Source organism: Zalophus californianus, chromosome 10, assembly GCF_009762305.2.
Source record: "Zalophus californianus isolate mZalCal1 chromosome 10, mZalCal1.pri.v2, whole genome shotgun sequence".
Lineage (NCBI taxonomy): Eukaryota > Metazoa > Chordata > Mammalia > Carnivora > Otariidae > Zalophus > Zalophus californianus.
The window spans coordinates 109,377,776-109,405,701 of record NC_045604.1 but is presented as its reverse complement, the minus strand read 5'-3'; the positions used below and the strand labels follow the sequence as shown (position 1 = coordinate 109,405,701).

Below are 27,926 nucleotides of genomic sequence, written 5' to 3'. Positions count from 1 at the left end.
TTCTGTCTTTCCCAGGTTTTGGCGTTCTGCTGCCCAGTACAGTGCCAGGTGGTCACACGAATCACAATTCAGCAAAATACTCATCGGTCCCAAGATGTTGACAGACCACATGCCCCATGTCCTGATGAAAGCCTTGGACAGCGTGGTGTCGGACAGGGCCGGCTCCGTCTTCTGCCCAGCCCGAGGCAGCTTGAATGTGGACGTGGTGTAACTGGGGCTCATGCAAACTGCTCCAGGACGACAGACTGACACTTCTTAAAACTGACAGGATCAGTGACTCCCGTGATGCCAGTACCTTGGATGTCCATCGGCAGGAATGGGATGGTCTTCTAAAGTCACTGAATAATTTGGGAAGTCCTTTTGATCGCAGTATTAACACGATCAGTTATCAGGACAGAGCACGGAGGATGGGGCTCCTGCCAGAAGCTCCGGGAAGCTCCAGGAAACTCCAGGGCCATTCCTTGGTGATCTGAGAACTGCCCCCAGGAAAGGGTGGGAAGCCAAGGCCAGGTTTAAGACCCTGATGGATCAGCTTCCCACCCCGACAGTTTTCACTGACTGACAGGGTCTTACCATTGTTGAGAGGAGTCTGACCTGCGCGTACAGCTGTGCAATTTATTTTGCAAACTGGATTTTCCTGGCTGCACAGATGGGCTTTCTCCTGGGTGGCCCTGAGGTCGGGCTGGGAACTGGGACCCCTGCCCCTGAACACTGTCTCCACATCAAGCTCACTGCTTCATTTGCACATAGTGTTCTGGCTCTTGGAGGCCAGCCAGTGGGTTCAGAGGGAGTTAATAAAGCACTCACACGTGTCCTTCGTGTCTGGACAGTGATGTACTCGTCCACTGGACCTTTCCAGGAAGGTCTATTTTACTGGGTAGTTTGTATAGCAATCCTGTTTTAAAAGAAGTTTTTTATCTACTGTAAGCAAAAATGCAGCCTTAAGCTTTCTTGGAGCTCTGGGCTCCAAGAGGTTGGAGATCTCCAAAGGTTGGAGATCACACGGGCATCTGATTTAACCCCACTGAAGTGCCAGAAAATGACAGTAAGTGGATCTCTTTAAAAGCATAAACCCACAAGGATGGGGAAAGAAGAAAAGCAACAGTTGGTTGACTAGAGGTAAATAGAATCCTAAGTGGAGGAGGAAAGACCAGAACTACCCTGGTTTACAACTCCGACCCCTCCCCCCCCCAGCAGAGCAGGGGATGAGTGAAAGTGAGATGGCTTACTTGAAAGCTGGAGGAAGTCTGGCCCTTGGTTTGCTCTGTGGGGGAGGGGGCCCTGGACAGCAGCGCGGCGGGAGGCAAGGGGATGGTGCTCCTCAGCTTCTCACACTGAGGGAAGATGCCAGACATCTAAGACTCTCCAGGGCAACCTGACCTCTAGAGACCCCTCCCTCGGGGCCTCTCGGCCATCACACCAATACCACCTTAGCCTCTTGAGTACCTGCAAAAGCCCATTTAAAAAACTCTGAAATGTCATGGCGTCCAATTGCCACAAGTTTTGTTTCTAAACACAATTCCTGTACATTCCTAGTGGCAGAAAGCTAAGAGCTCTCGGACACCCCTTGACACCACCATGGTGCCCAGTTTCCATTCTCGCCCCCACCCAATTTTAAGACTAAGGTATTTTAGAGAGCAAGCATGAGGAGGAGGGGGTGGGAGGAGAAAGAATCCCAAGCAGACCATGCTGAGCAGGGAACCCGACGCAAGGGCTCGACCCCGGGACCCTGAGATCATGACCTGAGCCAAAACCAAGAGTCAAGACACTTAACCACCTGCACCCCCTAGGCGCCCCCGCAATCTGCTTTTATGGGCTCTCAACCTTAAGCATGGGCCAATGACTGCTGGGCACACGCAGTACAAGGGACTGGGAGAAACTACCTGGCCACAGCTTGGGAACAGAGAAAGTGTTGTAACCACAAAACAGAGCCTGAGCCTGAAAAGTGGAGAATAAAGAATGCCTGAAAATTAAAAGCATGACAGGTGGACCTCCAGAGCAGCTGGGCGGTAGATAGCTGCATGGTGGCAGACGGAGCCCACCCAAGCACAAAGGAGAAAAGCAGCCCAGGATGTGCAAAACGGGGGAAAAAAAGCCCACAGAACTTGTCAGCAAAAGTTCACCCCACGTAACAGCAACGGCCAAGGAAGATCCATGGGAGTTGCCTTCCAAACTGAGGGGAACGCATTTCCACCCCGGAATTTCCAACCAGCCAGAAAGGACCAGGGGAGAACAAAGTTCTTTTCAAAGACACAAGGGCTGAGAAACAGATTCCCACACACTTCTCAGGAAACTCTTGGAGTTGTTGTTCAAGATGAAGCAAATTAAAAAGGAGTCGGGCACCCGGCTGGCTCAGTCAGTAGAGTATTTGACTCCTGATCTCAGGGTCGTGAGTTCGAGCCCCAGGTTAGGCGTGGGGATTATACTAAAGATCAGCACATCGGAAAATGGTGGCCAGAGGATTCTGAGACTTTAGGAAAATAAAAATCGGTGAAATACATAATACAATCATCTTGAGAGATTTAGACTGCAGATGGAAGTTCACTTAAATCATTAAGCACACAGAAAATGAAGCAGATAAAGTACAAATTATCCCTAAAGAAACCAGAAGTTTGTGCAGCCAAATTGTTATTCCATGGCTCGGCTAGGAATATTCACACAGTAACATACTCAATAGTGACTACCAACCCAAATCATTCTCTTGTGTCGGGGGAGGGGGGCGGGGTGTGGGTACTGCCATGCAGATTATCTGTGGTAACAGCCAAAACTGAAAATGCAACCAGCAATAAAGTGACTTAGCCTGACACCCAGGGAGGGGAGAGGGGCTGGAGATTGAATCAAACAAACCGCCTGTCATTTAATAGGCACAGCTATGTAACAAAGCCTGCAGGGAAAAAAAAGGGGGGAGTGCGCGGTGGGGAGTGCAGCTTGCAGGTGGGTGAACATGTGGAGATTTGGGGAGGGGGCTCCTGGAGAGGGTGTGGAGGCTCTGTGTCCCTCCCCCATACCTGACCCTAGGCATCTCTTCCATCGGGCTGTTCGAATTCTATCCTTTAATAACAAACTGGTGATCTAGTAGGTAAAAAAAAAAAAAAAAAAAAAAGATGTCACTTAGGCATATGGAGATAAATAACAAAGATTAGTTAAAAGAATTCAAATTGGTTGCCTTTGGGGAGGGTGTGAAGGGAGAAGGCTGATGTTTTTGTAGCAAACCTTTGGAACTACGTGGTCTTTAAACTGCGTATTTATCTTTAAAAAAAATGCTCAAAACTAAAGCAATCTTCAGAGCAATAAAAAGGATAATTTAGAGAATTGATTCTAACATGACAAGTTCATAGTACAGTTTCAGGCTCTGGCAAGGATCTTAAGGTCCTACTCAGCCTCCTCCCTACCTCCCAAAAATCTGCCTCTTCAGCCCAGAGCTTGGGCCCAAGATGTGCATGCACACGTACCCTTGTGCGGATGTCACCATCTCCCCAGCATTTGACAGGTGCAAAACCCAACCTGCCCCCCAGCACCAGTGCTTGCGGACTCCTCCAGCTTCCCCCCGGGGGGCCCTCCCTGTCCCCCCAGCATGAAAAACATGCACTAGAAATTGTTTCCAACAACCCAAGATTTTCAGGTGAGACAACCAAACACATACCCCAGGAGGTTGTTCTCAAGAATTCAAGTATTACAGTCATATGATTCAAGGATTTATTAAGTCGTACATGCAAAACATACTGCTAATTGCATTAGCAAAAGATCAATGTAAAAACACTCCACGATCCTGCAACTGTCAATTTAAAAAATGTTCTAGTGGTTGAGAGGTCCAACCTTATATTCTTGCCAGTGGGTAAGTTGTACAGAACTTCGTTAGCACAAGCACGGGCTTACAGAACCTCACAGACCCAAGGGAACATGGTCAGGCAGAGCAAGAGGAAGCGTGTGTCCAGGGAGGTGAGGCAGAGAGGAGGGCCAGCATTAGTCAGGGTACAGTATTGGTGATCTGGCAAGACAGTGATGTTAAGAAAGTTCATAGTTTAAGAATATCTAAAATATTTCAAAAACCGTAAAGCTGCAACACATGATTTTTACACCTAGTTACTAGAAAACTAAGGAAAGCGCTTATTAGCTCTGAATAAAGTAACAAGGAAGCAGAAATGCACTTTCACTAATCTACCAAAAAAAAAAATTTCTAATGCATTATCAGAAAGATTTTATAATACAAGGAGGCATATTGCTCATTAAGAATGGGTTCTATAAGAAAAGCACTAAGTTAGCAACTATGGGAACGACCAGTTCAAAGATGAATTAAATGCCCAATTTCAGGAGGGATGGCAGGTCTAAGAAAAAGGAAAAGCTTAAACAGTGATAATACCGACCTTCGTCATTTACTGCATTGGACAGAAGTTAACCTTTAATATTTTACCCGTGACACTTTTACTCAGTTTAATTAGGACGTGTACAATGTAGTGTAAATTAACCTCTGTATTTTGTCAAAATACTGTCTTCATTCTTTGATCGCGTCACGTGCTGCACACCCCCCTGGCCCGGGCGCCCACAGCTGGAGTGGACACTTCGCTGAAGGGACACGGGAAGAAGAGGTCTGTTCAAAATCTCAGCAAAAGCGAATACATTAACTTTTCAAAAAAAATCTCACTACAAAATCAAAAAGATTGGTTCGAAGAGTTGAGCCATTACACTCATTCCATGAGGACGTACAGTACAGTGTTAGGGGAGGGCGCGGGGTTAGATGGCCTCCTGGCGCAGCTGGGGGAGGAGGCTGTGCTTCTTTCCTACCAGAAAGGAGCGTGGGAGTGTGTGCGGGGCAAACCTGAGCTGCCGGCTCTTCTGAAAGACACAGCTCTCGAACGGTTTAGTGCTTAGTGTTCTCAGCACAACGCAACTTAGTTCACAAGGTATTTTGGCAACTCTTAATCTGAGCAAGAACAGGGGCTTTTGAAAAATAAGGCTTTAAGAAAGCTTGACATTTTAGGCCTAAATTTTAATATAATGTGAAAGTTTGAAATCTTACACTTAAAACAAAACCTAAAAATTACTGATTGGTTCAAAATGGTTTTATGGAAAAACTAATCTGTAACAAAAACTTGGCATCGAGTGCGAAGGCTCCACCATTTTTGAGCAAAGCGTACAAAGGTTCCGAGGGGGACGGGGCGGGGGCGGGCCCGGACATTTACAACAGCAGGCATTTTCTCTTCCTCTTCTTGACGGGAGGGGGACAGAGAACCGCTCGGATCGCTTCATCAAACACTGTCTTGAGGCCTCGCTGCGTGAGTGCCGAGCACTCCAGGTATTTTACCGCACCTGCCGAGAAACACAGCCTTGTACAGCCTCCTGGCCACGTGCAGAGCCACCCTTCTGACCACCACGAGGGCGGGAAGCGGCTCCCCAGGCCCTGCCTCCTGCTGACCCACTGGGTGCAGCAGAGCAACCCCTGACCTGTGCCCGGCTCCTGAAGGCTCACACCGAGGGCCTTGCCTCGCTGGCTCCCCAGAGGTCAACAGGAGCCTGAGTCAGAAAGACTCACTTTCTACCTGCCCAGACTAGACTCTCGTCTCTGCCACAGAAATAAAAGCATGTGCAAAGCAGATGTGAGAATGCGGATTTCCTACCGATCTCCTTAGCCATGGCTAGACCCTGCGGGTAGGTGATGGGTGTCAGCTTCTTTTCCTTCAGCTTCTCGATCGTGTCTTTGTCGTCCCTGAGATCAAGTTTAGTCCCCACCAAGATGATGGGGGTGTTGGGACAGTGGTGTCGCACTTCGGGGTACCACTAGATTCAAGAGAGGAAAAAAGTCATGACACACTCCCTCCCTGAACATCATTCGCCTAAATTCCATTTCTACGGGCGCCAAACTGTGTCAGCCACCCCACCTTAGTCCCTGCAGAGCCCTCAGCAGGACACGGCACCCCGCCCTCCAGCCCTGCTCACCCCCCCTTGCAATACCTTCCAGAACCACAGGCCTACCTGTGGGCATTCAATTAGCAAGCTGGGACTCCCAAGACTAACGAGCCTACTCATCAACAAGAGCAAGGGGAGAAGTGAAGGTCCCCCTCCCAAAACAACTACCTTTTGGTAAAATGAGTCAAGTTCTTAGATCATCTCCGAGAATCCTTCCTAAATCCAGTGAAGAGAGTCAACTCCACCTGGACTGAAGTCTCAGCTCTGCTACCATGACCCCCACCGAACACATCCCTGATCACAACTTAAGGACATCCTGCCCGTGTCTTGTTTCACTAAGAAGCGTGTGAGATGCAGGAGTGCAAAATCATCGTCGCCACTTTTATTAGACGACCCCATCAGACTGACTCCAAAGTGCTTGTCATTTTAACAAGGGACACAGCATTTCTGAATCAGACCCCGAAACTTTAGAACTCTACATAACGAAGTCCTATACTTCAAAAATTGATTCGCTACCTAAAGAGAACTACAAAATCAATTTAAATAATTAAAACTCCTATCACTAAATGGTATTTTTGCCTCCCAAGAATGACATTATGTAACAAAATCTTTCTCTAAAACATCCCCGCTTACCTTTGCTCGAACATTTTCAAATGATGCAGGACTCACAAGAGAAAAGCAAATTAAGAATACATCCTATAAAAAGGAAACAGGGAGGCGTTTAGAAATGGCCTTACAATGACAAATGCACTTTGCTTTGTAAATGCTGTTGGGAATGAATCATGAGACAAAATGCATGTTATGTACCAGCAGCTTGTGTCTAAAGCTTACCCCCTCGTTACCCCTTCAGTTCTGTCAGAAGGCTCCCAAAGCAGGGCCAGCACATGAAGCAGCCAGTTACTTGGGAGAAGAAGGGAGATTTACTGGAATGTGCTAGAATTTACTGGAGGCCAGGGAGGCCTCAAATCAGACCCGCAAAAGGCTTCTTTTCCATCATTCCCAACTCCCACCAGGAACTTAATGGCCCTATTTACATATAGGGATAAAATCAAGTGTCAAGATACCACTGCGATTTTTCTGTAAAATGTGGTCTCAGTTTATCAAAAGCAGAGTCTATTTTAAAACCATTTACCAATGGCATGCTTTTCAGTAAGCTCCCCATGTGCACGTTCAATACACGTTTAGTTGACCATTGGGTTGCAATTAAACTGCTTCTTTAAGAACTGCCACCAGAGTCCCTGGCACAAAGTGGGGCTCAGCTGTTTGCTACGTGAGCACATTCCACCGTGAAGGAGGATGGTCTAGCGTGTGAGGGGCATCTTCCTGGCTGTCAGCTTCTCAAACCCAAGCAGGGTCTCTGGAGGACTTGCAGCACAGGGTAGTTGCAGCTGAAGTAGAGGTTCAAAGGAAAAGTCGGTGCAGAGTAAATACCTGGAAGAATTTCTGACTGAACGGAAACCATGTGTCCCACTCTGTACTGTATAAAAAGCTGAATTTAAAGATTTACCTATATTTTAAAATGCCTAGGAGTTTCTAAAATGCTAGGCTTTTAAGACATTTTCCTGGAAAAAGGCAACTATGCTACTTTGTGAAATGTACCCAATTCCCAAGCTAACACTTTCAATCATCCAGCTGATATCTTGTACCTGGAAAGGGAGAGAAACATCCCACACAACAGCTTTTTATAAATGACATTTAAAAAATGCTGGCGCATGCACAGGCTTGTCCAAGAATCACCATGGCATTTGGGCACCTGATTACGTCATTTCAAAGCAAGATTGGGTTAGCTCCCCAGCACCACACAGCCATGCCCCAGACAGGCCCGCTGCACCGGGACACCAAAGCGGGGGGAGGAGGGCCCGGCAGCCACGGTTAGTCCCACTCCGGCTCAAGCACAGGCTCCGGGGTGGAGCCTCCACGCCTCCATCTCCAACCCGCCCAGAAAGGCCCCTTCATAGTTCCTCCTTTCCCTCAGGAGGGGAGCAAGCAGTTCACAAACCGCTTTAATTCAAGCTAATAGGTAAACTGCCTTGCTCTACTGAAAGCACATTTGGTCAAGCAAAACCCAGCCCTGAGTGAATTAAATACAGAACACTCAAGGAACGTGAGGCTCAATAGGAAATCCTGGGAAAACTAAGTGAAACGAGAGAACAGATAAAGCTTGAAACTGAAGTCGACTGAAAGTTTTACATACGGCAATCGGCTTTGTCTTTGCCCCTGGAGGTTATATCCTTACCATACGTTTCTGCAACCTAGTAATGCATGAGAACTTTGTTTGAGTTTAGTAAAAACTGAAGAAGATAAAAGTCAATATAATCCATTATTTCTTCATCAGAATTCGGTCTCAACCCTCCCAAAGGATCTGAAAGCAGATGATTATCTAACATCTATGATGTCAAACACCACCAAGCACTCCATCAAACCCTGTGAAGGTCAACGATGGTGAAGACACGAGGTCAGGCCAATGCTGGGGGGAGGGGCAGGACGGAGGCACTCAAGCCCACCCATGGCAGCACACAGAGTGCTCCTTGTCCAGCAGGCGCTACGACATGCCTGAGGAAGCACACAGGTCACAGCCAGTCAGGAAATGTGAAGGAAGCGTCCTTAATGAAGGTGCGTCCGTAGGCTGTCACTGACACCCACTAGCGACAGGCACACCTGTCAAAGACCTCCATCAAAAACCTCTGAGACCTAAGTCCAGCTGAAGCCGCCGCAAATGGGAAAGCATCTGTCTGTAAAAACAGGCCTCTGAGAGGAAAGGCTCCCCAGGAGCACGGCCAGGTCTGAGAGCCCTGAACACCGCAAGTCTCCCGTACAGACGTGCTGGTCCTCTCCTCCCCCACATGCTGGGAGTGCGGTTTGAATTTCGGGACCTGAGTTACTGGAGTGAACAGCACTGACGCACTGAGACCTTTCATTCCCCACCCCCCAGCTTTGGACGGGACTGCCCAGAGGGACAGCATTTCTAGTGTTTACCACAGTGCTTTCAATTCCTTTCTTTGTTCCAACAAAAATCGAAAGACTTGCTCTTCAAGCAACATTAAAACCTACAATTCTTTTAAGAGACAATCGGACAAAAAAATTATTTTAATTTCACCTCACTCAAGCTTCTGTGATCTGCAATTGTGAGAATATTTAAAATTGCTGTAACTATCTGGGTTTAATCTATGAGCTGTTTTTGAAGATTTGTGCCCCCGACACCTTGACGTGATGCCAAATCTTTGTGACACACAGACTCATGGGCATCGGCTACAAAAATGCAGCCTCAATTCAAAATACCCTCCAACGACATCTGTTCTACCCCTTTCATTTTTTAAGAACATCTTTTTTGATGAAGAAACACACTTTCTGTCCTACATTAACATGCCATCTGCCTGTTCCTTTCTCCTTTCTTCCCCCAGACAAAATATGGCTTTAAAAAATACTTCTAGGGGCGCCTGGGTGGCTCAGTCAGTTAAGCATCCAACTTTCGATTGTGGCTCAGGTAATGATCTCAGGGTCGTGGGATCGAGCCCCGTGTCGGGCCCCACGTCAGGCCCCGCACTGCCTGCTTAGGATTCTCTCTCCCCCTCTGCCCCTCCCCACCCTCTAAAACAAAAACAAACACAAACTAGCACTTCTAAAAAATAAAAGTAAATTAAAAAATAAAATGCCTTGTATTTCTGATATTTATCTCTTCCAGTAGCAATTCGTTCCAACCTTTGCCTTCTAACCCAACACCCCAAAGAGTCCGTGCTGCTCAGTATTTACGCGGCATCTCCAGGTTTACGCCCATCCTGGTAAACCCCCAACCTCCGCCACAAGGCCACTGGGGCCAGGCATGGCCTGGCCTGCTCAGCCTTCCTCCCGGGGTCACCGTGTGTCCTGGAGCCTCTTTATTCCATCTGAGTCACAGGCTCACCTTTCCTCTGGCTGGGACGCCGCCTTCCCCAAGCTGGCAGGACATTTCCAACCACAAAGGCTCCCACCATGCCTTCAGTGACTTTATTACCTGTGTATCACAAGGCAGCTCTCTCTCACTCAAAACCACTGCCTTCCCTGAATGTGTGGAGGGCACCATCAAGAGACAAGTCAGCTCCTAGCAGAATGGCAGCGGGCAGACTTTGGGCTCTCCTAGCTCTGAACATACTACCCAGCGTTGCTCTCTCCTCTCCTCTTCCGAAGACCTTCCACCTGGTTTTACTTCAGGCTTGGAACATTTTTCACTACAGGCATTCTACAAACCAGGAAAAGGAACGTATACATACAAACAGGGCAAAGACACTGTGCCTGTGGCATCCATGGGGAGCTGCTAAGAAAACAAGCTCTGGAGAGAGAGGTGCAGCCTGACACCTGGGAGGCAGCCTGTGACAGGCTGGAATGAGACCAAAAGTAAAGCAATAAATAGAAGACCACTTCACAATCTTGTCTGACTACAGAGAAAGGTCACCGTGCAAACTAAAAACACCAAACATCCCCCTCTCCCAGCCAACGAGACTGTGTGCTTATGTCTGCACCAGTCACAGCTCTGGCCACACTTCATCCCCACCTTCTAGAGGATATGGATTAGAGCACCCCTAAAACTACCCTGCTTCCCGCGAGCACCCCATCCACAGCAAGCCCTGCCTCCTCAAGCCTTCACCCGAATCGCACACCCCAGAGCCCCGAAGATGTGTGTCTCGCTGGGGACACAAGGACAAACCCAATTTGGTTTAGCCACAGGTGTGTTCCTAGTGACCTTTGGCCAGGGGACACAGATCCTGTAAAAGCCAACTGTAGAAAGCCATTTGCAAATCAAAGCAGCCAAGCTAAATGCTATTGTTTTTCCTTTTGACCAATGTCGAGCAGTCTAGCCCTTTCTCCAGATGAGCTCACACAGAAGGAACCCGGCTGCCCAGGACAGGAGAGGCCCAGTGTATCAGCGGACAGGTGGGGCACCATGAGCTTCTGAGAACCCACACAGAGCTCAGGCCTTGTGACTCTGGCAAGTCACCTAGGTTCCCCTTCACACCACTAAATCCTGGAACAAAAAGACAAATACGGTGGGCCGGACACAATGCACAATGCTGGGCCTGAGCACTGCTCGGACCACACCGTGACGGGGAGCAGGCCACTGAAGATGAGTGTGCAGAACTCAGGGTATTTTTAAAAAAGAGAGTATTAAAAAAAAAAAAAAAAAAAGAGAGTATAAAGGTAACTTATTCAAGGATGGAAGAGGCTGAAGAATTACTTAATTGAAAAAAACAAAAATGTGAACAGTTTCTACTAAAAAGTACCACCTGTTCGTTATCTTTTGGAGAAGAAGTAGAAACAAATGCCTTACACAGATTTAACTCCGCTCCCCAGAGCCACCCCACAAACAAGGACAGCATGCTGTGTTAAATGACCACAGGAAATAGAATGTCTGTTTTTGGGTCACAAAGCCCTAAGTAGTGGTGAGATCCCTTCGGGAGAGGGTCTGAGCCCAGTCATGGATGAGCCACATAACTAGGCCTGTAGACCAAAGAGTCAACAACTGGAAACCATGTTTCAGTTAGTGCAAAGTTTAAAGGCGTCCCCTCTGCCAAGGTGCCAGCCCGGAACCACCAAGCCTGCTCCTCTTGGTAGGATGGCATTTGGGGCCTGCCCCCCAGGAGCCAAGAAAACTTCCTCATCCCCAGCGGGCGCATCTTTAACTGCCAGATGGCTGCTCTCCCCTCTTTGCTCTAAGCACCATGACACCCCCCCGTGCTGGTGCGTGGTTTGTTACACACGACATGCGGGAGCCACCTGAGCAAGAATCATGCCTTATCCCCTTTTAGACGGCCAAGTATTTGACAGGAAAATAGCACCTTACACAGATGGGACATAAATAGTTTAAGTCCTGCCCCAGAAGGATAACACCCCACCCGCTTGGCTGTCAGGCCTCATACCCTGCGGCTTGCTTCAGTCTGTTATTTTATCTACGCGTTCTCTAGTGTGTTCTCTAGCATACAGAGTGGGAATCTTGCCAAGTCACCTTTGACTTATTGTGAGTGACTCCCTCAGAGAAAAAGGCCGCACCCTGCCTGGACCCCTTGAGTCACAGGAGGTGGTTCTCATTTCTCAGAAGTGACACCCCGCCCTTCTAGATGTATCCAGTGGGTTGCAGACTCCTACTCTACCAATCAATAGGTTAGCAAATCCACTTAAAATCTGGAATTATCAAGCACCCACTGGGGTTAGAATAATTGAAGACCTCACACCATTTGGTAATTACGAGCTGATTTTTAAAACTTAATCACAGTTAATTTTTAGCTGGAGAGATTAACTGAGACATCACTCATTCAGACCTCCCATTTTATAGTCTTGGTCTTTGTTTAACACTATTACTATAATTCAGCTAAAGGACAATCAACAAAAATCCACGGCTCAAAGAGATTGTATTTGGCAATTCCTCCAGCAGGAAATAAATAACAAAAGGCAATGACTATTGGATAGAAAAGCTGTATTCAAAAGCTTAAAACGAGAAAAAAGGGGCGGGGGGGCAACTGGGTGGCTCAGTCCAGAGTGTCCTGAGTGTCCTGAGCGTCCGACTCTTAATTTTGGCTCAGGTTGTGATCTCAAGATCATGAGATTGAACCCCACGTAGGACTCTGCACTCAGTGGGGAGTCGGCTTGAAGATTCTCTCCCTGTGCCCCTCTCCCCTATTTGTGCACATGCAAACTAAGTTTAGGGGCACCTGGATGGCTTGGTCGGTTAAGCGTCTGACTTTTGGTTTCAGCTCAGGTCATGATCTCAGGGTCATGAGATGGAGCCCCACATTGGGCTCTGCACTGAGCGCAGAGTCACCTGTGTATTCCTTTGACCAGTGAGTCACCTGAATCTCACCTGAATCTCTTTAAAGTCTTTAAAATACTTTTAAAATGATGAACAAACATGTAACAAGATAAGCAAATGGTACAAATAAGACAATTGCTTATTTCAAGAAAAGGGCTTCTAAGCATATTTTCACCAGCTATAGATCTGATTCGCTTTGGTATATACATCATTTAATTGTCTAAAATGGAAGCAAAACTAATCTAGAAGTTTTTCTGACTGGACACAGTGGACATATCTTTACAAAAGACCTGAATCCACATTGAGATTTAGGTACTAAAGCCATAAAAGATGAGCATGTTTTATAGAAAAATAATATTAAACCTTGGGTGCCTGGGTGGCTCAGTTGGTTAAGCGACTGCCTTCAGCTCAGGTCATGATCCTGGAGTCCTGGGATCGAGTCCCACATCAGGCTCCCTGCTTGGCAGGGAGTCTGTCTCTCCCTCTGACCCTCTCCCCTCTCAAGCTCGCTCTCTCTTTCTCTCTCTCAAATAAATAAATAAATAAATAAAATCTTTAAGAAAAATAATATTAAACCCAAAAGACAAGTCATTAACTTGATTTTTAAGAACCTTAATCTTAACTGTTTGATTCGATTCTATGGTACCAAACTGTTACAAAGCAAACTGACCTTGAAACTAATTACTGTTGAAACTGGTTTGCAAGAATAAAACGGTACCTATTTCATATGGCTGTCCTGAAACTGAAATTAAAGCATAGCACCACAGTAAGTAACTGGTAATGCTACCAAAAAAAAAAAAAAAAAGGAAACAAATCCTTGGTCCGCATCTAGGAGGACATTCACTATTGAACTTAACCTTGCTACTACTTATGCCCTTGAACAACGCAGGAGGGTAGGGCCACTGCCCCCCTGCCATGTAGTCAAAACTCCGTGTATTACTGTGACTCCCTGAAAACTTTTAATAAACAGCTTGCTGTTGACTGGAAGCCTTACCGATAACATGACCAGTCTATTAATATATATTCTGTATGTTATGTGTAAAATACACTGCATTCTTATACTAAAATAAGCCAGAGAAAATATTACTAAGAAAATTTTGAAGAGGAAATATACTTACAGTACTGTAATGTATTTATGGAAAAAAGTCCTGGTCTAACTGGACCTCTGCAGATCAAACCTGTGTGTTCAAGTGCCAACTGTATAAGCAAACCCATAGGCAATACCCAATTACACAGGCAAAATAATACATTCCGAAGGACACGTTAAAAATCAGTCATGATCCTTACTGTTTGCGGATAGGATAAGGGACGTAATCGGTCATAATCTTCTTGTCCAGCTGTATCCCATAAGCCCAGATTCACCGGTTTTCCATCTACCATAACATTGGCAGAGTAGTTGTCAAAGCTGTAGAGTGGAGAGAAAACAGTCAGTCCGCAGCTCCAGAACATTAAGCACAGATTGGGGGCTTGAGTTACTGTCGTGGTGAGGGTCCCAGAGGTGTGCCAAGGCCAGGAGTGGCCTGGAGGCTTCCAGGGCAGCAGATGCACCAGCACGCAGGCATGAGGAGACTGAGGACCTAAGAAGTGGAGGGAAAACCGGCTGCAGTGTAAGGAGAAAAACATGCACCTGAAGAAACATGCCCGAGAAACAAAGGACAAGCTATTACATTTAACTGAAACAAATTACTGTCAGCAATAGAAAACCTTTGCTTTTAATAAAGAGAACATTAAGATTTTTCTCCCATGGGGTGCCTGGGTGGCTCAGTTTTTAGCTTATTTAAATTTAAACTGGGGGGCGCCTGGGTGGCTCAGTCGTTAAGCGTCTGCCTTGGGCTCAGGTCATGATCCCAGGGTTCTGGGATCGAGTCCCGCATCGGGCTCCCTGCTCGACGGGAAGCCTGCTTCTCCCTCTCCCATTCCCCCTGTTTATGTTTCCTCTCTCTCTGTGTCTCTGTCAAATAAATAAATCTTTTACATTCATACATACATACATACATAAATTTAAACTGGTTAAGTGTCTGCCTTTGGCTCAGGTCACGATCTCCAGGTCCTGGGATGGAGCCCTGCATCAGGCTCCCTGCTCAGTGGGGAGTCTGCTTCTCACTCGGTCCATTCCCCTGCTTATGCTCTCTTTCTGTCCAATAAAAATACATAATTAGTCAATTAAAAAAGAAAGAAAGAGGGGCACCTGAGTGGCTCAGATGTTTAAGCGTCTGGCTTCGGCTCAGGTCATGATCCCAGGGTCCTGGGATCGAGCCCCACATCAGGCTCCTGGCTCAGCAGGGAGCCTGCTTCTCCCTCTGCCTCTCTCCCTGCTCATGCGCTCTCTGTCTCTCTCTCAAATGAATAATAAAAAAAGAAAAGAAAGAAAGAAAGAAAGGAAGGAAGGAAAGGAAGGAAAGGAAGGAAGGAAGGAAGGAAGAAAGAAAAGAATTTTTCTCCCCAGGAAGAAATAAAGTATAAAATTAGTCCCGCTTTCAAACCCCACTTGACTTTTTTGTGTACGTATCGGACTCATCTTCAATAAGGTGGCACACAGGCCACACCGAGTGTTCCAGAACACCCGCACTGAGTATAGGGTGAAATTAACCAAGCCCTGGTCATCCAGGCCTGCAACCAAAGGGACATGGTAACAAAGAGCAAACCTAATTTGAAAAGCTATAGTACAACGTTTCCAGAGTGAGTGTACCGAATTACACACATAAATTAACTTAAAGTTGCTACACAAAAAGTAGTTACTGGTAAGAAGAGACAGTCCAGAAAAGCCTGTCTGATGGGCAGAAAATAAGGTGGACATTAAAACAAAAAGGGGTGGGCGCCTGGGTGGCTCAGTTGGTTAAGCGACTGCCTTCGGCTCAGGTCATGATCCTGGAGTCCCGGGATCGAGCCCCGCATCAGGCTCCCTGCTTGGCAGGGAGTCTGCCTCTCCCTCTGACCCTCTTCCCTCTCATGCTTTCTATCTCTCATTCTCTCTCTCAAATAAATAAATAAAATCTTTTTAAATAAATAAATAAAACAAAAAGGGGTGGGGCGCTTGGGTGCTCAGTTGGTTAAGTGTCTGCCTTGGGCTCATATCATGATCCCGGGGTCCTGGGATTGAGCCTGGAGTTGGACTTCCTGCTCAGAGGGGAATCTGCTTCTCCCTCTGCCCCTACCCCCCACTCATGCACTGCCTCACGCTCTCTCTCTCAAATAAATAAAATTTAAAAAAAAAATTATTAAAGTACCACCAAGCACTTCATTAAAACGAAAATCTGGCATTGCAATTCAAACCTGGGCAAGTACCAAACAGGACACAATACATCAGCCCGTAAGATAAAATTCAGAATTCATTTTCACATACTCTCAACACTAAAACTTAGGGTCTTGCTACACTGCAACAGCAAAATCATGGTCTGAGTAAGCCTGCAATGTAGCTTACAGAACGGAATGTCAACTAGATTTCGTAAAAAAGCCTCATGTTTTGCAATTCTGTTTCCGTGAGAAAAGGAAAAATTATTCAGTAAACAGTATCATGACTTTTTTCCATCTTGGAAAAAAGAATCAGATGCCTGTGTCCTACTATACCAAAAAAAAAAAAAAAAAAAAATCAAATCTAAACAAATTTAAACTTTAGCCACAAAAATCTAGAAAAACTACTAGAGGATATTTTTGTATCACTGAAGTAGGAATGGTCTTCCTAAGTAAGACTTAAAACTCCATGAAGGCAGAGTGGCATATTTACATAAAAATGCCAAACTTCTTTATGGCAAAAGACCCCATATAACAAAGTTCACAGACAAATGAGACAAAGGGGTTAATATTCCTTATGTACAAAAGTCCCACCAGTAAAAAAAAATTTCTGTAGAAAAACAAGCAAGGGATTTCCACAGGCCGTTCACAGAAGACTGCAAATGGACAGTGAACATTCATGGGACCTTAACCTCATTGATGATCAGAAATGCAAATGAAAAGGTAACTTTTAACACCTGTTGCCCATGGTCTAAGTTGAGGGGGCCACTTCAGTCACAGCTGGTCCAAGTGACAGCCTTTTTGGCAGCAGTTGGGTAGTATCTATCAAAAATTTAAATATCCATTCCCTGTTGACTTGGCACACTTCCACTTCTAAAAATCAATCACATGTGCAATAAGACATGTGCAATGATGTTTTTAACACAGGAAAAAAAAAAAAAGACCTAACGACCAGTGGTGTTCCAGGTATTGTAGTTCAAAGTCACTGACAACTGACAATGATTTAACTCTACCCTATGTGTAGATTAGGAAAGTCCCCACCATAAGACCAGAACATGGACAGTATGATCCCATTTCTACACAACTGTGGAGACCTCTGCAGCATACAGTGCTGTGCTTGACGAGGTCAGCACAGGTGGGACCTGTGCTGTTCCCTCTCCACCAGCATGGCAGCCGTCAAGACAGAACTGACACCATGGCTACAGGGCGATACGTTATGAGGCTCGGCTACATGGGGCTCCCTAGTACCCCATCATCAGAAAAGCACTTTTCCATCTCCACTCAATTCTGCTGCCAAGAGGGTTTAAGCAGCTCAGTAGCCAATTCTGTCCTCCCATAACTGCCCCCAACACACACCCTGGTTTCATTTCAACAGCCTGATAACTCAACAGTGACAAGCAACCATCAGATTCCTTGCCAGAAAAGGCCAATTACAATGTAACAGCATATTTCATGTTCCAGTTCTTTGATCCTTCACACACACAGCCCAGAGAGCCAAATTTATCTGAGACTCTTCTATTATCCAGTCTTCATACTTCAGTTAGTTAACTTTGTTTCCTGAATGTCTACAAACCAATTAGGAAAGCTGTGTGTTTTGTCACAATATAGAAACTTTACATTAGATTATTTTTAAAAAAGCCCAAATACCTTATAATTAGACTTTGGTGAATGTTTGGATGGAAAATTAATTAGTTCTGTTCATGCACAAATTAAGAATGCCTTTATAGCGAAAACAATGGTCAAAGGTAAAAAAAAAAAAAAAAAACACATCACAGACAAGTTAATTCCCAGTTTAACTGGATACTTACACAGTGGGGATGTACTCTCCAGGAAATGCATTGGTTGTGTAACTGATCAGTAGGCAAGTTTTACCTACAGCTCTAGAGAGAGAAAAAAATGGTGTAAGTTGCTCAGTCAACATGAATGTAATCCTTTCATTATTCTGTTAAATTTATAGAAAAATCAAGGAGTATACACCAAGTACTTAGCATTGAACGGTTTCTATAATCTTTTAGTTAAACACTACACATTTTTATCCTGAAATTTATAGTAAACACACTCGAATTTCTCAAAAAGGAGGCTTCACGTTCTGTTTAGGTGTACAGCATTAGCATTCATGGTCAGAAACAGCTGTTTAATAAGCCAGGTTGAAGAGGAACAAGATTTTTAAATTGAAAGTCTCTTCTGTGAACATCTGTACCAGTCTTTCATCCAAGAACCTTCAATTCTATCCTCAAATCATTTTGGAACACAGCCTTCCTCTACAACTTCCACTTGGCTGCTAAGTAATATATTTTGCTGCCTCAGAGTGGTAGTTCAAACCCACCACCTTTTAAAGCCTTCCCTCTGGCATCAGTAATGACTGTTCTCTTAATAGAGTGCTTAGTCACTAACCACGACACAAACTGTGAACCACAAAGAGCCACACAGAACTCGCTTTAATTCATCTGTATTCATTTGCCACCTCCCCAACCCCCATCCTCACATACCACCATAAGCTTTTAGAGCAACTAAAACAATATATTCCAGACAATTAATTAATGGCTCAGGGATGCTGGCATAAACTTCCAAGCAGCTGCAAAGAGGAGAAAGTCTTTAAAAGAATCGTGTAGAAATCCTCCAGAGACAGAAGGGCTTCCTGCACAACTGGTAGTGGGTACAGTGTACCATCAGGCAGAGATCAGAGTGGTGGTTCAAAGTCTCCCAACTGCTTGAAATGTTTTTTCATGAGAATATCCACTACAAATTAAGATCACTGCACCCTTAGCCAAAAAATGGTTTCCAAATTTTACATTCTTATGGTGACTTCAAGGGCTTCTGAAAGCCTGTGTCCCTGGCTTAAGGATTCACTAAATGCGCTCCCTAAACGAGCCCATCTCCTGCTGTCTTCTCTTGCCTTACCAAGGTCATGTTTATCACACAATCAAGTTCTGAGCTGTAAGGTTTTGTTATTCAATCTCAACTACTATGAATTAGGATTCACAATAAAGAAGTTAAGTGCTTTGCTATTTTTGTAGCACTCTTAGCTGAAGGCAAAAACCTCTCAGCTAAGAGAGATTACAGGCCCATCCAGTCTTGCCAATACTTGTTTTACTCATAACATTATTAAGGGCTTAAAAGTTGGAACTCCCCCACCCCCAAAGACCTCACGGAGTCAAACATTACATCATCAGGAAGTAGCTTCCAACTCCTAAAGGCTTTCTAAACAAAATGACTCACTGGCCAAACGTTTTGTTAAAAGCTTACAATGTCAAACCCCTGTGAGCAGGAGGCTAAGATCTGCAGTTGTTACCCTGGATTTGAGACCCAGAGACACTTTATCACTTATTGGCTGGAATTGTTAGTAAGTTTCAACTTCCTTATGACTCAGTTTTCACAACTGTAAAATGGATGCAAGACTACCAACTCCATCACAAAACTACTGAAGGCATTAATTCTATTTCAATCTATACCAACAAAGTGTATGCTATGCAAGGAAGAATAGTAGGTGCTGAAGATATTGCAGTGAACAAGACCTCATGGAATCCGTGAGGTTATTAAAGTAAAAAATGAAGAATGCTGTCATTACATAAAATTATAGGTGTGATAAGTGTATTAAAAATGCTCTGGAGGGGCACCTGGGTGGCTCAGGTCAGTTAAGCGGCTGCCTTCGACTCAGGTCATGATCCTGGAGTCCCAGGATCGAGCCTCACGTCGGGCTCCCTGCTCAGCTGAGAGGCTGCTTCTTCTGGTGCGCTTTCTCTCTCGTGCTCTCTCTCTCAAATAAATAAATAAAATCTTTAAAAAAAAAAAAGATGCTCTGGAAATGTACGGCAAAGGGATCTAACCTAGTCTTGGGAGGCCCACAGAGGAGGCTGCAATGTATACTGAAACTTAGAAGAGTGGGGCCATGACAGAAGGAACATTCCAGGCAAAACAACAGCATTTATGGGGAAGCCCAGTATACCTGAAGAACAAAGAAGGGGGAAGCAGCAAAAGAAAATGAGGAAATTGTCATCTCTTCTTGTTAAGGGTATGGGACTTGATCCTACTCGGGAAGTCCCAGAAGATTTTTAGTTGCCGAGAAACCATTAAATTTGCATTTTTAGAAGCAGCCTCTGACTGAGTGTGGAAAGAGGACAGAGGAAGGAAGCTGGGACTGGAGGCAGGAAAAGCAGAGTGGTGTGAACCAACGAGGGGGCTTCAGGGTGAAGAGAAGTGGGCCATTTCAAGAGCTTCCTAGGCACAAGGCAGAACAAGACAGCTCAGCCATGGGTTGGATGTGGTAGCTGAGGGAGGAGAGTAGAGTTAAAGCCATCATCAGTGAACCTCTTTCCAAATTACAAGTGTGTAAAAATGTTAATACTTATTACCTCTTGGGCGCTTGGGTGGCTCAGTTGGTTAAGCGACTGCCTTCGGCTCAGGTCATGATCCTGGAGTCCCGGGATCGAGTCCCACATCGGGCTCCCGGCTCAGCGGGGAGTCTGCTTCTCCCTCTGACCCTCTTCCCTCTCGTGCTATCCCTTATTCTCTCTCTCAAATAAATCTTTAAAAAAATACTTATTGCCTCTTAATGTCAAGAATAAGCAGCTATGAAGGTTTTAATGGTTATGTTAAAACGTCATAGTAGCACTTCCCTAAATCTCTTCCATATGTATGAAGAACAAAGCCATTACTTAAAAATATGACCAACTCTGTTTTTTTTGGGGGCGCCTGGGTGGCTCGGTTAAGCGACTGCCTTCGGCTCAGGTCAGGATCCTGGAGTCCCGGGATCGAGTCCCGCATCGGGCTCCCTGCTCGGCGGGGAGTCTGCTTCTCCCTCTGACCTTCCGCACTCTCATGCGCGCGCGCTCTCTCTCTCTCAAATAAATAAAATCTTAAAAAAATTAAAAAAAAAAAATATGACCAACTCTGTTTTAAAATGCTCTAAAACTTTTTTCCTGAAACTTCATCTTTAGCTGACGCATCATCTTTTGAAAGGTTTAACTATAAAGGAATTCAAGGTACTGGCATAACCTGACACTGACTGAAATTTTTTTAACAATCATTACAGTATTTGCTATAAATCTAAGTTCTGTAAGAAATTATTAAATTATAAAATTCTGACTTTTTATTTTATTTTTTTTAAGCAGGCTCCACACCCAGTATGAAGCCCAATGTGCGGCTTGACCCTGAGATCAAGAGTCTGATGCTTCACCGACTGAGCCACCCAGATGCCCCAAAATTCTGTCTTTTTAATTAAGTACACATCCAACCTTTGACTTAAATATTTACTTAGTTTTTAAGAAAAGATGAAAAGAAAAAGGAAATGGTTATTTACCTCCCATTAGTGTTACTTATTCACTCCTTTTAAACACACTCCACAAACTAACTCTAGAGGCCAAAGTCAACACACACAGGCTCAGGCAGCCAGAGCTCCTCACGCGGAGAATGGAAGCCACATCTGGTCACAGCCTTGCCTGAGGCTGCAGCAGAATCGCTGGAAGTTACTATCTGCTTTGGAGTTTCCAACTTATATATATACTTAACTGCTCAGTTCAACCTCTTTTTAATCTTTGAAGGCTGCCACAACGTTAAAAAAATGAACATGAGTCTACTGGAAGAAAGTTCACATGAGCACATTTTTTTAGCCTATCTGCCTGTCCTGCTCTATCTTGTAGAAATAACCAAGATTAAAGCCAATAATTTATGTTCCTATTATGTTCTTTGCTTTTCCATTAGGAGAACTTTAAGGAAACTTTTAAAATTTGGAGGGTAGATTTCAATATTACCAAAATCTATAAACCAAAACTTTAAAAGCACATACAATAGGGTGCCCTGGGTGACTCAGTCGTTAAGCGTCTGCCTTCGGCTCAGGTCATGGTTCCAGGGTCCTGGGACAGAGCCCCGCATTGGGCTCCCTGCTACGCGGGAAGCCTGCCTCTCCCTCTCCCACTCCCCCTGCTTGTGTTCCCTCTCTCTGTGTCTGTCAAACAAACAAAATCTTAAAAAAAAAAAAAAAGCACATACAATCAATAAATCTGGAAAACTGGCAACTTCCTCATGTTAGAAAAGTAAAGGAGGGGTGCCTGACTGATTTGACTCTTGATCTCAGGGGTGTCAGTTTGAGCCTAAGCTGGGTATAGAGATTACTTAAAAATAAAATCTTTAGGGGCACCTAGGTGGCTCAGTCGTTATGCGTCTGCCTTCGGCTCAGGTCATGATCCCAGGGTCCTGGGATCGAGTCCCACATCGGGCTCCCTGCTCGGCAGGAAGCCTGCTTCTCCCTCTCCCACTGCCCCGGCTTGTGTTCCCTCTCTCGCTGTCAAATAAATAAAATCTTTAAAAAAAAAAATCAATTAATAGAATGTACTGAAATGTGAATTACATGTATTAAATATGTATTTATGTTTTTTTTAAAGATTTATTTATTCATTTAAAAGAGAGAGAATGAGAGAGAGAGGGCACATGAGAGGGGGGAGGGTCAGAGGGAGAAGCAGACTCCCTACTGAGCAGGGGGCCCGATGTGGGACTCTACCCAGGGATTCCAGGATCATATCCTGAGCCGAAGGCAGTCGCTTAACCAACTGAGCCACCCAGGCGCCCCAAATATGTATTTATGTTTACTGCATAAATGAAAGACCCTGAATGAAAGTCCTCAATTTGCCCTGTGAAATGGGGTTTGGGAACTCTCCAACAGTAGGCCTTCAGTAAATGCATAACCATGCAGAGAATAAATTTAGAAAATGAACAGAGTAGTTTAGTGCTACAGAACCACAAACTCTAATCTGATATTCTGTCACTAACAAGGGACACCACAACCAACTTACAGAAAACTATTATCACCATTGTAGGCTTCAAAAAAATTAAAAAACCCATGTAGTTTCAAAAACCCCCAAAGCTGAAGATGCTATCTCTAAGAGTTCAATTCTGAAGTAGCCTTCAGTCTATAGACCCCTGCCTTCTAGAACCACCAAGTCTAACCCTGGAGTACTTGATATTTGGATATGCAGAAGACAGAGTTCAAAAACAAGAATTTTTATCTACTTATCACCCTCATTCTCCCTCAAAATCAAATCCTCTTAAAATATCCCGATAGGGGCACCTGGGTGGCTCAGTCGGTTAAGTGTCTGCCTTCGGCTCAGGTCATGATACCAGGGTCCTGGGATTGAGTTCTGCGTGGCTCCTTGCTCAGCAGGGAGTCCGCTTCTCCCTCTCCCTGTCTGCCACTCCCCCTGTATGTGCTCTCCCTTCCTCTGTCAAATGAATAAAATTTTTTTAAAGATTTTATTTATTTGAGAGAGAGAGACACAGTGAGAGAGGGAACACAAGCAAGGGGAGTGGGAGAGGGAGAAGCAGGCTTCCCACAGAGCAGGGAGCCCAATGCGGGGCTCGATCCCAGGACCCCAGGATCATCACCTGAGCCGAAGGCAGACGCTTAATGACTGAGCCATCCAGGCGCCCCTCAAATGAATAAAATCTTAAAAAACCCCTGATAATGGGAAGATATGGGATACAGAAATAGAGCAAAATATTGATTATGAAATCTAACTGGAAGGTGTTCATTGCACAGTTCTTTCAACTTTTCTGTATGTGTGAAACTTTTCATATTAAGATGTGGCAGGAAAAATCGTCCTCTGATGACATGTGGTAACTGCCTTGGTAGCAGGATTCCTGGTAAAACATATCCTTTTTAGTAAGACTAAAATGACAAGAACTACCTGGTGGGTGATGCTGAGGTGAAAAAAAAGTAGTAAGTACTAATACATTCAATGATTAATGCAAAAGATTATAAAAAGCGGCTTTAAGATTTCTAAAAACTACTGATACTCCTGTACGGAACCCAACCTCAAACTTTTACTGGGATTATCATTTTAAAGTTTAAAAAAAAGGACATTGGGGCGCCTGGGTGGCTCAGTCGTTAAGCGTCTGCCTTCGGCTCAGGTCATGATCTCAGGGTCCTGGGATCGAGCCCCGCATCGGACTCCCTGCTCAGCGGGGAGTCTGCTTCTCCCTCTCTCTCTGCTGTTCCCCCTGCTTGTGCTCTCTGTCAAAAATAAATAAAATCTTCAAAAAACAAAAAATAAAAACAATAGGATTCCTTAAAAAAAAAAAAAGACATTAAGTATAATTTTAACCACCAAGATCAGAGTCAAATAACAAACCCAAATTTAGAAGCCAGTGCAGAATTCAAACATCTTTACAACAGGTCAAAAATATGGAACCCCATGCCTCAAGACAAAAATACACAAAGACATTTCATGAAGCACTTAAATTCATGGATCATACCTTCACTGATTATTCAATGGACGTGAGTGGGGAGTAAGTAGTGTACATTCCTAAAAAGGAATCCTACATCATCACGGAAGGTATTTTTCACACTCAACTAAAAAAATTCCTGGACAGCAACGTCTAAATTAGACATTGGGCTGAAGAGACCACTAGTCCAATCTGGAGTGAATGTTGGAGGGCTCAAGTCACTCACTCCCAGCCTTCTGGTCAACCAAAGTCAAAACAACACTATTAAAAATGGTTTAGAAATGGGGCGCCTTGGGTGGCTCAGTCGTTAAGCGTCTGCCTTCGGCCCCGGTCATGGTCCCAGGGTCCTGGGATCGAGCCCCGCATCGGGCCCCCTGCTCGGCGGGAAGCCTGCTTCTCCCTCTCCCACTCCCCCTGCTTGTGTTCCGTCTCTCGCTGTGTCTCTCTGTCAAATAAATAAAATCTTAAAAAAAAAAAATGGTTTAGAAATACCTGAACGTGAGATGCTGTCTTACCTAAGTAAAGCTAGGAGAAATTCTTGGGGGCAGAGATCCCCCAAATAAAAGTGACAGACCCTGTGTTCAAGAAGGACTAACAGAATTAGGACCAACAGAAGGATTTGCAGAATTAAAAAGTATCAAAATTTCATTTCATATTTTATACTCAATGGCAACTGAATTGCAATTTAGGAAAAAATCCGTAAGAAGAATATAGGCTAACTGATCCTACTTATATGATTGTAACATAGCTTTTAACCATACTTTCCAAGAATGTATTTTAGATAAGGGAGCTTGGAATTTGTGCAACTTCAATCAATTTGCCTTTATTGCTTAAACTGCCCTTAATTGCCTCAAATTCCATAGCACTGAGTTCTTTGCCCCACAAAATTTAGAGCCACATTTATGGCTTTAACAATTTTTGAATAAAAGAACGTTCCAGTTATACCATCAGGCATGCTTTGTTTGGGTAAAAGCAGAAAAATATTTTTGGTATGGAATATTATGTATCTAAATTTTTCACTGAAGTAATGATGTCTGCTATACGTAGTCCCCTAAAGGAATAGAGGGGGCGCCTGGGTGGCTTGGTCGGTTAAGCATCCGAATCTTGGATTTCAGCTCAGGTCTTGATCTCAGGGTCATGAATTCAAGCCCCACGCTGGCCACGGAGCCTACTTAAAAAAATAAAATTAAAATTAAAAAAAGAAAGTAAAAGAGGGCATACCTGGCTGGCTCAGTCAGAGAAACATGCGACTCTTGATCTCAGGGTCATGAGTTTGAGCCCCACATTGGGTGTAGAGATTACTTAAATAAACGAACAAATATTTAAAAAATAGAGCTTAAATTGTTTATTCCACTTCTAACAGGGCTTAGCCCCAGTCTACAACAACGTCAAATCCAGTACAAAAAAAGCTGAAAACTTAAAGCCACGAATTGTGTTTTATGCCTTGCACTCCCCTCACAGAGCCCAGCAGTGCCTGAGAGTAAGAGAAACAGCACCAATAAGACTGGCTGTAGGCACTTACTCAGCTGGGGCCAAGCACCGGGGAGGCAGTTAGTATCCACCATCTTGTTTAATCCTCACAACTTCAACTTGAGGCCCCTTGTCCTGGGGGATGATTTGCCCAGGGATTCCCCCTAGGCAGTGGGGTGGGGATTTGAAGGAGGGATCCAGATCCCACAGTAGGCATTCAACAAGTAGGTAACTAGATAAACAAGCTAATACAAATAGAGGTCGGGCGCCTGGGTGGCTCAGTTGGTTAAGCGACTGCCTTCGGCTCAGGTCATGATCCTGGAGTCCTAGGATCGAGTCCCGCATCGGGCTCCCTGCTCCTTGGGAGCCTGCTTCTCCCTCTGCTTCTCTCTCTCTCTCCCTCTGTCCCTCATGAATAAATAAATACAATCTTTAAAAAAAATATTACATACTACAGTTAGATATTGAATTATCAGCAGTTTGGCTAAAAAAACAGTATTATTTCATACTCTTTAAGTATTTTTAATTTTTAAAGTAAATTCAGTGTTCCTAAAACAATATGATACACGTTTAGTTAACTCATTACACAAAAGGATCAAATGTCGTTTAACCAATTTACTCATTTCCCTACTAAACTAATTAGCTGAATATTTTTTACCCCAAATGAAAGTAAAGCTTTCTTTTGAAGGGTTTAAGAAAAAAAGGGGGGGGGTGTAAAAAAAAAAAAAAAAAACCATACATATTCCTAAAAAGGTGAAGTTTTCATTTTTAGCTATACACACAGAACCATTAAGTGTTAATGTTTCACACGCTGATCCTGACAGATCACACAGATGGGCATCTTTTAAAAATCAGCTCAACTGTCCTTGCGTCTGAATTAGCTGTAGAAACAATTTCGAATGTCTAACTTACGACCATCTAAACAAGCTAATTCACAACCTGGGAGGCATAAAGGCCACACCAGTTCTAATGACAACTTTGGGGACTATTAATCAAAAGGAAGAGCGACGCCAGAACTCTTCCTTCGACTTTCCAGGACCTGAAAAATGTACCAACTGCATCCTGAGTTTGATGAAACTGATAGAAATCCTCGGAGCTTCCTTGTTTAACACTCAACACTCCTCGCGCACTGCTGAGACACACAATTCTGCTCGGATTACACTGAGATTCTTGTTTCCACGGGAGAAAAAAACTGCATAAGCCAAGTCTTGTCTTCCTCTAGGGCCTGTAACCACCACAGACAGTAATGAAAAGAAATGCCTTGAGTCACAGGGCAGCTCCGCTCAGGGAGCCTGTTCTGCTACATCCCATACCTAATGCAAGAAGCGAAAGCCAATTTCTTTCTTTTTTTTTTTTTTTTTTTTTTTTTTTTTTTATGACCGCACCACTTTCAGAGAAAAGAACAGTCTTAATCACAACCCAGCTCCTCGCAGCCCGGATCTCAAAAGTTTCTCCACGGAAAGAGCAAAAATTATCTCACACACACACACACACACACCCCTCCAATTTTTTTGTTTTGTTTTGTTTTGTTTTAAAGCGGCGAAATACAACGGAAGATACCCCGTGGTCAATCAGTTTACGGTCACCAAACCAGCTCAGGCAAATATTCGTCCAGTCCTGTCGACCCGACCGCCGGGACACACGAAGCTCCTAACCGGGCTCGAGAGATTGATGTAAAAGCCCAGAAAGGGTCCTTTTTTTTTTTTTTTTTTTTTTTTACGAAAGGCAACTGCAAGCCCACCGAGGTAGGGGCCGACGAGCGAGGGTGGCGGCGCGGCTGGCCCGAAAGAAGGCGGGAGGGTGGAGTTCACTTTTCCCTTCGGCCGCCGGCCGGCCACTCCCTCCCCCACCAAAAATTTTAAAAAGAAAAGAAGAAGAAGAAAAAAAAAAAAAAAAAAAGCCGGAACCAGGCCCGTGCCGTCCGGTCCCGGAGCGAGTGAGTGGCGGCCCGCGCCCCACGCCCCGCGCCGCTGAGGGGCCGGCTCCCGGCCCGCGCGAGCCCGCCCCGGCTCCCGGCCCCCGCCCCGGCTCCCGGCCCGCGCACTCACCCGTCTCCCACCACCACACACTTGATGGCCTGCATCTGGGCCGCTCGCTGGGCCGCGGCGGCGGCCGGGCGCTGACGCGAGAAACGGCGAACTCGAGGCGCGGCGGCCGGGCGGGCGCGCGGCTGCGGACGGCAGGGCGCGGGGTGCCGGGGCCGCTGTCCACGCCGCCTAGCCCTCCGCGGACGGGAAGCCGGAGCCCAGAAGCGGCCACCACCCAAAGCTGAGGGAAAACTGCGGAGAAACAGGAAATGGCCGCTCCACTCACATCCGGTCTCCCC

The 27,926-nt window shown here is 45.1% G+C and overlaps 2 protein-coding genes across 2 annotated transcripts in view; one reads left to right on the top strand and one right to left on the bottom strand.

The window, feature by feature from the left end:
- Positions 1-4,189, top strand: part of DAGLB (diacylglycerol lipase beta) — a 31,498-nt gene extending 27,309 nt beyond the window's left edge. The window contains exon 15 of the mRNA XM_027611385.2: positions 16-4,189. Within this exon, the coding sequence (XP_027467186.1) occupies positions 16-211 (196 nt within the window). The 3' untranslated portion in view covers positions 212-4,189. The remainder of the gene's footprint in view (positions 1-15) is intronic.
- On the bottom strand, positions 3,683-27,900 carry RAC1 (Rac family small GTPase 1). Its single transcript, XM_027611399.2, has 6 exons — positions 27,649-27,900; positions 17,722-17,793; positions 13,970-14,087; positions 6,538-6,600; positions 5,616-5,775; positions 3,683-5,307 (listed from the first exon to the last, which is right to left on the bottom strand). The coding sequence occupies exons 1-6, from the start codon at positions 27,681-27,683 to the stop codon at positions 5,177-5,179; spliced, it is 579 nt and encodes a 192-aa protein (XP_027467200.1). The 5' UTR covers positions 27,684-27,900; the 3' UTR covers positions 3,683-5,176.
- Positions 27,901-27,926: the final 26 nt, after the last annotated feature.